The sequence below is a fragment of the Struthio camelus genome, chromosome 18, assembly GCF_040807025.1.
Source record: "Struthio camelus isolate bStrCam1 chromosome 18, bStrCam1.hap1, whole genome shotgun sequence".
NCBI lineage: Eukaryota > Metazoa > Chordata > Aves > Struthioniformes > Struthionidae > Struthio > Struthio camelus.
The window spans coordinates 18,904,674-18,916,367 of NC_090959.1; the positions used below are offsets into that span (position 1 = coordinate 18,904,674).

Consider the following 11,694-nt stretch of genomic DNA (forward strand, 5'->3'; position numbering starts at 1 on the left):
TCATAGTCTTCATCTGTCTGATATTCTGCTGGGGTTTCCCTCCATCAATCTCTTTCTGTTTCCATGCAGCTGTAATTGCATTTGAGACAGGAAAAATCATATATGTGCCCAGGCCCCCCAAAGTACATAACTACTCCATTGAAATACCTCTGCAGGTAAGTGCAAGCTGTGAGTGTCATTTTTGAGACTGAAGTTTCACAACTTTTTGCTTCATGGTTTCTGAGCAGTTTTAAAGCTTCACTTCCTCTGTGACACTAATAGAGAAACAGTTGGTAGAAAAGCTGTTGTATAGTTCATCAGCTGTCAGGATTCACTTGGAATTCATGGAGAATGGTTCTCCTGCTCTTGCTCACATCTAGTAGCATGTGCTTGTTGAGACCTATATCATTAAGGGGTTTCTCCCATAGTGAGTGTGTGGTGTTGTCTTTGCTTTCAGACTCAATATGAGACCAGTGATGGGAAGAGAATTCCCATTCCATCTCTGCCAGCCAGCCCTGAGGTAATGCTGGCAGCAAATGGCACAACTGAAACCATTGGGGAGAATACATTTACCACTATTCTCTCCCGGATAGTCTTTGAGAAACCCAAGACCATCCCTTGCACCCCTGAAACAGTGAGTGATGCAACTGTCTGGATTGTTCAAGTTTCCTTTCAGTGTGGCTCTTACCACAGCGTTTTGGACCAGTGCAGAAAGCTTCTCCGAAGTATCTGTTTCTACCTCCTGTTTGTTTTCGACCAGTAACATTCCAATGCTTATTGCTTCTTTGTTAAATGTGTGTTTTCAGGCACTACGTTATTTGCATCAAACCTCTGATTTTCTGGAGTTGCAGCTTTGAACACCTGTGCAGCTGCTGCTGCAGAGCTCGGAGAGCCTATTGCAAAGCTATCTATTTTAAATGAGGTTTCTATATATTCCTCAATTGCTTGAAAGGGCTTGGAAGCAGCTGCTGAAAAGCCATAGAAACCTGTTTGAGGAAGAACCACCTACTAAATTTGTTTAGATTATAAAAAGAGAAACTCCCTTCAAACTCCATTGAGAAGAGCAAAAAGCATTGTAAAGAGAAGTTGGCTTGGGAACCAGTGGTTCATTGTGGTCTTCTCATTACCAGCATGTATCATTTGTGATGAAGGCTTCATGTAGCTGGAGGAAGTGATGTCCCTTCCCCCCCCCCCCCACCTAATCCTTCTGGGAGGAGTAGGACTGGGTATGTGTCTTTAATGTTCATCTTTGAGACAATGTGACATTTCCAGCTGACGCTTGTGTTTACTTCATACAGTTCCCCGAGACTCGTGCTCTTGAGGTGGCCCTCAACAATACAATTGTGTCTAAGGTGAGCCTGTCCCAAATCCATGGAGGTTGTTTCCCTGCTATATCCTAACTATATCCTAAACCTCTCATTATTTAACCCACTGCCAAGCTGTACTAACTCCTCATCTGACTGCATGACTTGCAGTTGGTACCTGGTATCTTTGTGCAGCTCCACAGCTTCTTGCCATTGCGAGAGAGGCCGTGGTGCTGTACAGCACCCAGAGATGTGGGAGCAGCGGGGGAATGCTGAGGGAGCAGGAGGCAAAGGCCTGGGCAAGGGGGCCAAGGCAGCCTTTCAGCTTCCCTGGTAAATTTGCACTGTACTGAAGACGCCAAAAAGGGAGAAAGCTCTTACTGAGACTGCATGGGCAGCTGGCTGGGCAGTTACACCTTCTGCCCTGCCTGACACCAAGGGTTCACTCTGTGCTTGCTGTCACGCTCCCCCACTGCCTGCCCCTGTTGCCCCTGTGCTCACTCTTGCTGGGTGTCCGCTCTGGTTTAAGCGTAGTTCTGGCATCTCCCTGCCTTGCAGTGCCCAGTGTGCTCATCATCTCCTTTCTCGCTTGTCGTCATTGTTGAAGTGGTCACTCCTTTGAAGGTCCATCTGGATGTGAACTTGTGCACCATGAATATTTCTCTTAACCTGGAGATAATGAGTAAAAAAGGAAATGAGAGCTTGTTGGTTCTTGCTGTCCTGGAGGCTGTAAGTGCTGGGAACAAAGCTGTTTAAAGTCAGTGGCTAAGTGTGGGGGACAGAGGGGAGGAGGGCAGGGTTAATGACAAAATGTGAATTTGTCATTTACATTAATAAATTGAGTAGAAACCCTAACAACTGAAACCTAAGCAAAGCTATACATATATATATATATGTGTGTGTGTGTGTATATATATATATTTTTAAACAGAGCCCAGTGTTGCTTATGTCTTATGTAGTGATTTATAGCGCTGAGATCAATTTGGATGCAGTTTTGGTGATCTGCTCTCCTGTCCTCATTACAGAAACTTGGTTTGGCAGCCACTCTTCACGTTACTGAAGGGAAAGTGCAATTCAGCGCGGCCCTTGACAGGTAGGATGTTCTTAAGGCCCTTTATGCAGATGGGCTCCCTCCCTGGATTGTCGGCCTTAGCTGTTTGGAGAGCGACCCGGTGAGCTGCTGCTCTACCTCGCTTGTTCTCCTCTCTCCGTAGCCTGGCTCTCTCGCTGGTTTCCTCAGTCAACGGCACCACTGATGTAAGTCCCGTGTTTTACCAGCCCTGTGCTACGTGGAGGAGTGCAGGCAGCTCTCCGGCAGCTGGGTAGACCTGGCTCCATGCTGTCCCCCCAGTGAGCCAGCAGTGAACTGGCCCCAAAAGGCAGGAGAGTCCTTCCCTTTGCCTTTGAGGGGGATTAAAGGTGCATTGGGAATAAGTAGAGAAAGGAAGAGGAGAGCAGTCAGGATGTTCTCTGTCCCCTTGCTCTTCTGTCCCTATAGCCACTAGGAGCCAAGATGTATCACTACAGAGGCAGTGTGTACAAGCTTTTACAGGGTTGTAGCAAACAGCCCTCCAGTAGGTTGGGGGCAGGAGTGGGGGACAAATCTCTGGCAATGCCGTGTGATGCAGAAACACCTTTCACTCTGGCTTCTGCTAACATGACAGTGATGTGCAAAGCTGTCTAGCAGAAATCTAGTTACTACTATATCATGTTGAATAGGTTTTCAGCAATGCATTCTTTTGGTTTTCTTACTAAGTTGTCTCTGTTTTTCAGATTAAACTTCTTCAGGAACCCTTGAGAGCTTTTGTTCAAGAAGTTATAATAAATGAAATCAATTGTAAGTCCTCAAGGATGTTTTCTTGGCTGATTTCTTGTTAGTCAAAAACCAAATTATGCAGGCCAAGAGTGTTCTTTGGAGCAATTCAAGTGTGTATGTTCTTTGCTGGAGCAATTGCATATTCTACAAGTATTAATTCATAAAAGGCAAGCTGGGTCTTTGGAATCTTGCTAATACGTAGCCATCAATTTGGGTCTTAGACCGTGCTGTTTATGTGCTACAGCAATAAATTTATATTGTATGAAGATGTGAGTTTTTGGGGGAAATGAACAGTGAAGTCCAAAAACGGAGCATCTCCAGATGCATGCACCAAATGTGTCTGTTCCTTCACACAGTAATAAGATATTTGTACTAAGAATCAAGCAAAGGGAGCACGTCTCCACTGGAGTAACTTTCCTGTATTATAAATGCACTTAATCTCTTTCACATTTGCAAAAGCTTTGTTAAATATCTGTTCTGCATGTTTCTGGTACTTCCTTTTTTGCCCATCATCCTGGTTCTAGCCCAACCTTAACAGGGAGGGTAAGACAGGCCAAGGGTGTTGATCTTTGTATATGTTTCATTTCAGCATATCTCAAAATTGGAAAAATCCCAATACTTAGGATCCCAGGACTGACGTACACAGCTGTCGATTGCCGCCCTGCACAGGTAAGCCCTCTTATTAAGGGTGAGCCTCCTCATCCAGTAGTGCTCTTCCTCTTCTCCTCAGTGTCTCAGTGTACAGTGACTTATTTGAGTACCATGCTTAAAACATCCAGCAGACGTTCTGTAGAGCCAAATACCTCTGAGGAGACTATCTCCTGTCCATAAGCTGCAGCTGGCCTCTTATGTTTGCTACTAACAGGATTTATGAACAAGCTGTCATTTTCTTCAGAAACCTGTGTGTTGCAGCCAGGCCAGGGCTTATAGGGGCTCTCGCCATTCGTTTTTGCTTATTGCTTTCTACACAGTGGATTCACTCTGTGTGAGGACACTTCATTAAAAAGAATTGTGCCCCTGTAATATGGAAATCGTCTTGCAAATGGTGATTTCCTGATAGTTTTAAATCAAAGGTTGGGTAGATATTTGCCTAGGCTCGCACAGGATGAGCTGGGCAGAAGTGTTTGCTTGCATTTGCATGGGTCTTGAAAGGCTTCTTAGATGCATGAAGTTAATACAGTGGAAAATTGATTTTTTTTTTTCCTGCCTACCTAAGCAAGCCTTTAGTGATTAATGCTGTTAAGTAAAAACGACAGCAACAAATTCAGTTTTATAACGCGCTTTGGATTTCAGGTCTATGAAGAATGCTTGCTTTGTAAAATAAATGTTTCCTTCCAGAACTCTTTCAAAAATTTTTTCTCTCTCTAAAATCCCCTTGTTTCCATAGTTGCATTCTGATGCTAATAGGATTCATAGCTTCATAATTCTTTGTCCTCTTCTTGCATTGGTACAAGGCTAAATTCAGAAGAGATATGTTTGCTAGGAAAGAAACTTAGCAGAAGAGACGATCCATTCTTTGGTTGTGAAATTAGTTGAGCTTTTTTTTTCATTTGCTGTTCTCCTAGCGCTGTATTGTGTGCCATAACTACCACAAGAAAAAGAAAAACTGACGTACGGGATGAGTTGCTTGCTGTTGCATCTCTTACACTGAACAGTAAAGACAGAGACCGTCATGAGTGAAGATATTTTAACTCATATAATTCTTTATTCTAAAACTTTGATTACTTTTTTTATTTTAATGGAGGAAAAACTCCTACATCTGCTTTAGGATTGCAGATGAAGTACAGAGGATCCAAACTATCTCCTTGTTAAAAATGCATTCTACTAGAAGTACTATTTTCCAAAATCAATGATGTGTTTGGTTATATCCTTCAAGGAAAGGTTTGGGACATTGGTTACTGTTTTGCTTTCTTTTGGCTGCTCTAAATAAATGGCTGTACTTTGCCAGCACTTTCGTTGTGATCTTTTACACCATAACAGGATTTGGTTCCTTGCAATTGCTGTAATCCAGAGAGGGAGTGAATGGCTGCTTCTTGCATGCATCCTACAAGAAACGGAGGCCTTGGGTGTACAGAGAGTTGTAAGAGTAGCGGAGGAATTGGAGTGTGGCAGAGGGATCTGGGTTTTTCTCTCGCTCCTTTGTGCAGTAGAGCTTCACAGATATGCCTGGAAGTGATTGTGCTCAGCCCTTCCTTGGCATGAGATCAAGCACAACAAATGGGTATCAAAACCGTATAGTAGGTTGATGTGAAGTCTGCCTGGACAGCAGGCAATTTTCTAGGGCTAGCTGGCCTTCTACTCCCCTTCTCCTTTTCTGTGAACAGAGATCAACAAAGTGGACGAGATCAACTTTTTACAAAACAGATGATGGGCCCTTCAAAGAGGGTAGTTTGCAACTCTCCTGCAGAACAGGAGGTCAGTTGATGCGAAACTGTGCTACCTGCAGGTATGATCATTGCATGCCGAGGGAAGATCACGCGCACAGCCCGGCTGCAGGTGTAGGAGGTGGGCAAGGGCGCAATGAGTACTTTAACAGGCTTCCTTGCTGTTGCCAAGCATCATGGGAAAGGAAGGATAATTATCTACAGAAACTTTGTCAAAGCCTGAGAGAGACAGCCTTGCCATTTGCTCTGAGCATAGCACGAGCCAGGTGCTCTCTTGGTCTGAACCCCCTCCAAGCTCGATTAGCAAGGAAGACTTGGTGCATGCTCAGTGGAAAGGCAAAATCCCAGCTCAGCCCAATTAGTCTCCTACCTGCTCTTGTATGGCTCTTTCCCCTCTGGTTCATGCTCAGTGCTGCTCCCAGCTGGTACGCTTGAACCAATGTGATAGCCGTCAGGCAGCCTTCCAGGGATTTATTGCTAGTCCACTGTGCTGAATTTAAATGTTTTCTTTGAGTGAGAGGTTTCAGAGGCTTTGTTCCCAGCTACAGCAAAGCACGTTGCTACTCAAAAATAAAGGTACTTCGTGGGTCAGGATATTCTGCCTGCTCATGAAGCTATCCACAAATTGCAGAAACGGATTATATGACTTGAATGCTACACTATGATGTGTGTTCAGTCATCTAAATCATATGGCAGTTGTTTGAGCTTTGTCTGGATGATTGATTCAAATGTAAATTGGATTAATAAATCCTTTATGGGCTAAAATATGCTCTCCTTCTATCTTGATTTTTTTTTCCTCCTTTTATTGTTAAGTGGTATAGAAAATAGATGTTTTTAATCCAATAAATACATATTTGACTACTTCTTTAGGAGGGCAGGTGAAATGAATTCTGTATAATTTGTTTTGAAATGCTTTACTATTTTGTCTGTTGAATTACTAACGTGTTTATATCTTGGCTCATGTACTTCTGGTCAGTAATCTGCTTGTGGAAATGTTTGTGCCAGTCACTGATGGCAAGGCCAGGTGGATATTTCTTTAAATGCATATTAGTCAAGGGCAAAGTATTTGAGAAGTCTCTTTCCATTTTTTTATTCATGGAGTGGAATATTGTGGTGAAAAGGTGCCCTGCTGCCATCAAAGATCTACTCAGTTTGGGAGTCTGTGCAGAGAGACTTGAACTGGTGTCACAACTAGCCTTTGACTGTCTCCAAGCATTTTGTGAACATTTTAAGCTATTTTCATTGATATTTCATTGGAGGCAGGAGGAACATGCGAAGTACAACCCAGCAAAGGAATGTCGTTTAAACTCTTCTCCCAGCCTGGTTATATTTAATCAGCAGTTCCACAGACAGTAATTTGTGGAACCAGTATCTTTTCAGTGAAGTTCAGTGGGTCCCTAGCTCTTTCCCACCATTTCAGTGATGGCATTTCTAGTCCCAGAGTAAGCATTTAGTTAGTGTGTGGAATCAGGCCCTTGGTCTTCCTTAGGCTATAAATATTTGAGCATTTTTCATGTCTCAGGGCAGGAATCCCACCGCTGCCTACGCTGGGCACTCACTGGCTCATCAGAATTTCGTTCTGCACTCAGTACCTTCACCGTCTCATCTGCTTTTCCCTTTGCACTGCTCCCCAGCAACTCACATCAAGCATTAACAAGATAAAAATACCCAGAATGGCTCGTCTCTGATGTCCATTCAAGACTCTCACTTCTTGCTGACAGCTGTTGGTTTCAGGTGCTTCAGAGGAAGGTATAAGAACTCTGCAGCACATCTGAGAAAGCCTGTCTGCCTCCTCTCCCTTTTTTCTCTCAAAGTCTCTGGGAGTAAGAGATTAGCTTAGAGTTGGAGCGCACCGAAGTGAAATATCCTTGAAATATGTTACCAGTCACTGTGATGATTCTGTGTGTCCTCAGTGTCTATGTAAATGTCCAAACTTCTTTTGAATCCAAATGCCATCTTGGCTTTGGAGATCTTTGGCAGAATATCGCATATTAGAATTGCTTACATGGAAATACATTTCCTCCTCCCAGTTCCCCCAAAGTGGAGAAGTCCCTGCTTTGGCTGCTTATCCCACAGTGCTGATTACTGGAAGCGTTCTGCTTAGGCGACTTCTCTTTCTGTCTCTGCTTGTCTCACTGCATCCCCCCTCGCCACCGTGCCCGCGGCTGACATCCCAGAGTTCGGTGATTATTTCAAGAGCTGGTTGTTCTGGAGCAACTGGGGCAGCAACCCGGTGTACAGGGGTGCGAAGGCTCCATAAACCAGTATGATTGCGTTGCTGGCAGCGCCACCTGTACTGTTCATTTTATATTGGGGGGGGGGGGGGGAAGGCAAGATCCATTTTTCCTTAACATCCACCAGTGCCTTGGGAGGCACTGTATATGCCTTTTCACACCTGATATTCCCTAAAAGGTACTGGATTGCTTCTGCGTTTGCATAATAAGAGGTCTACTTGTGCCCTGTCATTGCTGCCAGCTGTTGAACATCAATATTTATGGGTGGTTGTTACACAGTTTCTTGCCTGTGTGTTGTGTTTATAGGGGAGAAATCGCAAATAAAATCATTCATGCGCAAACTTGCTACTATTCAGAATCTGAATTTCTCTATCTCTGCACTGGGCCATTAAGAATAAGAGATTCTGTGACTGGCTTCAGAGCCTGACTTGGCTATTTAGAAAGCATCCATTCAATAAATCATACGGGGAGCAGCTGCCGCTCTCTGCTGAGCCAAGACACAACAGATAAAATATTGCTCATTTATTTGGTTTACTAGAAATAAAGTTGCTGTAGTGGAACATCATTACAGGCTGTTCTTAATTCACCTTAAGGCTATTTCTAATAGCAGCACACAAGTCTCCTGTGACAGTGTGAGTGAATGAGATGGGTGTTTTGATGTCAAGCTGAATGTAAGAAAGGTTTGAGGAATCAAAGCTTTGAAAGAAAAAGAACTACTGTTTGTGCTCTGATACTGGAAGAGGTCCCTGTTTTAGTATTAGCACTATACCTACTGAAAGTCCTGACACTTGTTCCTTAGAGATTTGAAGCAATTCAATCCATGAAATACTCTTTCAGGTCTTTTTTTTTTTTTTTTTTTTTTTTTTTAACAAGTTGCTGCATGTTGGTAAAGCTGAAGGTGGCCTTGATTGCTAGCAGAGGCATCCAGGGCTGGCATTAAGTTAATACTTGTTTGTTTGTTTTTTTTCCAGCTGTGTAACAACCTAGAAACCTGTTTCTGTCCAGCCCTTGGCTTACAGGAGTTAGTTACTTGAATGCAAGCAAAACTGTTTATGAAGTACTGTCCAAAGCGTTTCAATTTAGGCTCACTGCTCTGCAGAAATGTTGTCACTATAATATTCAGCAATGGGGCCCTGGCATCTCTAGGCATGTTGCCCACTAATCTGACAAGATGCTAAAGAGTTTTACTGGGGGCGGGGGGGGAGAGGAGGAAGTAGGAAGCCAATAGGAGTGTTACAGTGTAGGACTGGGTGCACGTTTTCTTTGACAGGAAACAGCATCTAATCAGGATCCAGAGCTAAGGAGAAAAGCAGGTCTCCAAATGTCACTCCATCTTCTCACTGGTGTTATTGCTTGGCTAAAACAAGCGGGAGCGTTGTAAGGATTTGAAGACAGTACCATATGGCAGGTGAGACAGGCAATGGCCATGATCTTGTCTTGTGTGTGTTACATCTTTAAACGTCCAGTCACCTGTGCGGAGGCAGCTGGTGTTTTATGTTCATTTTGGGTGTGGGGTGCTCCAGAAGAGAGCCATGTATCCTGCTCTTCCATAGAGGCATTTCTGTGTCCTTGCTCATCTCAATTATTCTCTATAAAATAGAGATAACTGGCTGAAAATGTATGGTTGCTCTAGTTCACAGAAAAGCAGCTTGTGTTACTGAGAGTGACAAAGCTAACGACGCAGCGAAGCGCCTGGATTCCCCAGTGCTGAATTGCATGTTGGTTGACAAAACAGATGGTGTTTGTTCCAGCTGAGGTCCAGGCCTTGCCGTGCTGCTGACGTGGTTTAGTGAAGGCAGTGCTGTGACCCTGCGGTCCTGTGTATTTAATCACAGGCTGCCTAAATGTTGGTCCTGAAGGGCGCTGTGTCGCAGACCCGCAGAGAATGCAGTGCTGGTGACAAGATGCTAGTGGTTCCTGGGCAGAACTGAACAACAGGAGAAAATGATTTACAATTTGCTGGGCTTATCAGAGTCTGAGTCTGAACAGCACTGCTCAGTTTTCCATGCAGGAGTACTGCTGATGCCTACAGCCATATTAAACACGGTCCCTTTCCTGACAACCCTGATAGCCTCTACTTAACAATAACTTCTGCTGAAAAAGAAAAAAGAAGTGTATACTGAAATAGCAAAGATGAGAGAGCAGCGCGCTCTTGCTGTTAGAGGTGACCTTGATTCCGTGTGTGAGGGCTGCAAAGTATCATAATTCAATGAGAATATTTATTCTGAGCTGTGCTGCATAAGCTCAAAGAATCTCAAGACCTCATTTTCTTCTGAGTTGTTTTATATGTCAAATAGGGGAGTTTTTTTTCAACGCAAACTCTGTGCTGCATGTAAACCTCCAGAGCGCTCGTCTCCTGTACATGAAAGTTCCTCAAAATACTAGTGATGAAGCTGTTCAGTTCAGCTCTATTTCCACGCTACCCGTGACTTTGTTAAACAGCAGTTCCCTGCAGACAGCTGTCTCTTTGATGCTAGTTGGTGTATGACACATTAAAAATCCTTTACTTGGTTTCTAGAGTCTCACTAAAAACCCTACTGGGACTTTGATGTTGAGAAGATTCCACTCAAAGTACCCAAACCCTCTGAAGCTTGCCCAGCCCTTATCTCAGAGGCAGACCAGCAAGTGGTTGCCTCAGGCAGTAAAATATCAGTGGCAGCAAAAAATGTGTAGTGATTATTTATGGTCTGAGCATCTGCAGTCAGGAGAGGCTGCTGGAAATTACCAGAGCCTGGTAATACCTTGAAGAATCCAGTTCTTTGTTTTGGAGACAATATTAATGGCTGTGTGTGGTGGTGCTGCCATTTCGTTATCTGTGGAGATCCAGCTGAAAGTTCTCAGCAGAGCACTGTATAATTTCACACACAAATTCCAGTTGTGAGCCTCTGTGCTCCCAAATGTTTATAAAGGGTCTCTTGTTAAAGGATCACATGCTAAAAGCAAATGTGCAACCTTATTAGGTTAGTCCAAATTATGTTAATTAGACTGCAACCAGTTTTTAACCGTGACACCTTACTGCTACTGTGCATATGAATAGCACAGTGTGCTTTCTCTTAGTAGCATGCAGCTGCGTGCTCGCAGACGGATACCTCTGGCAGAGCCGTGTTGCTGAAGGTATTGCCATCGCTTACGCAGAGAGTGCTGTTGGTGGAGCTCTGTTAGTGCATGTTGTTAGTGGATCAATCTGCGTTATTACAACATTGCCAGAGTCTTGCTTCTACTATGTGAATGAATTAAATTGGCCTTTTATGCATTTATTTGTTTAGTTTATCCTATAGTCTGAAACGAGCAGGAGTGAGGCACGCTCTAGGCCCACGTGCCGTATTTGTCTTCAAGGCTGACGTTTCTTTCTTTGCAATGTCTCTAATGCTGTATCAAATTATTTTTTGGACCTAAAGACTGATTAGGGGAGTTCTTTGTTTGTTTGTTTTTCTTTTCTATATATTACCCTTCTGTGCATAGGAAAACTTTTTTTTTTTTTTTAAATTGATTAAATAGATTCCTAGGCATGTTTTTGGGGGCGCTGGGCATCGGTGCGGGGCCGCCGCGGAGGCTCCCGGCGCCGGGCGGAGGCGCCGCTGCAGCGCGGCGCCACCAGGGGGCGGTACAACCGCGGGGGGCGGCCGCGCCCCGCCGCGGGCCGCCGGTTCGAGCCCCGGCTCCGCCGCGCGATGTGTCCAAAGACACTGCACTGTGTCTCTACTGAAAGCTGAGAATAAACCAGAAAGCCTAAAATCTTCACTTACAGAAGATACATGTCTGTAACAGAAGGCTGCTGCTGATTCTTTCCTGGGATTAAGAGTCGCCATCAAGGAAAATTTCACTCGTTACTGTTTTTCTTTTTGTAAAGTGACGCTTTCCCAAACCTGAGGCAAGATAGAAACATAACTTTGATTCTGTGTTGCTCTCTTTCAGTCAAATGGAAATAGCTGTCTTTATTTAAAGTCTCTGTTGGCACCGCGATCCAGACATGCCCT

The 11,694-nt window shown here is 44.1% G+C and overlaps 1 protein-coding gene across 5 annotated transcripts in view; it reads left to right on the forward strand.

Annotated features, from left to right (window-relative positions):
- LOC104140623 (BPI fold-containing family B member 3-like) overlaps positions 1-11,694 on the forward strand; it is a 43,890-nt gene that overhangs the window by 27,321 nt on the left and 4,875 nt on the right. The window contains exons 9-17 of one of the 5 annotated variants that reach the window (XM_068912285.1): positions 70-155; positions 437-613; positions 1,278-1,331; positions 1,842-2,012; positions 2,309-2,376; positions 2,498-2,540; positions 3,057-3,120; positions 3,689-3,768; positions 4,665-5,158. In XM_068912285.1, coding sequence (XP_068768386.1) covers positions 70-155; positions 437-613; positions 1,278-1,331; positions 1,842-2,012; positions 2,309-2,376; positions 2,498-2,540; positions 3,057-3,120; positions 3,689-3,768; positions 4,665-4,709 — 788 coding nt within the window. In that variant the 3' untranslated portion in view covers positions 4,710-5,158. Of the gene's footprint in view, positions 1-69; positions 156-436; positions 614-1,277; positions 1,332-1,841; positions 2,013-2,308; positions 2,377-2,497; positions 2,541-3,056; positions 3,121-3,688; positions 3,769-4,664; positions 5,162-8,987; positions 9,046-11,632; positions 11,693-11,694 lie in introns of those variants that run through there. The other 4 variants (XR_011135274.1, XR_011135275.1, XR_011135273.1 and 1 more) reach the window with 4 other exon arrangements.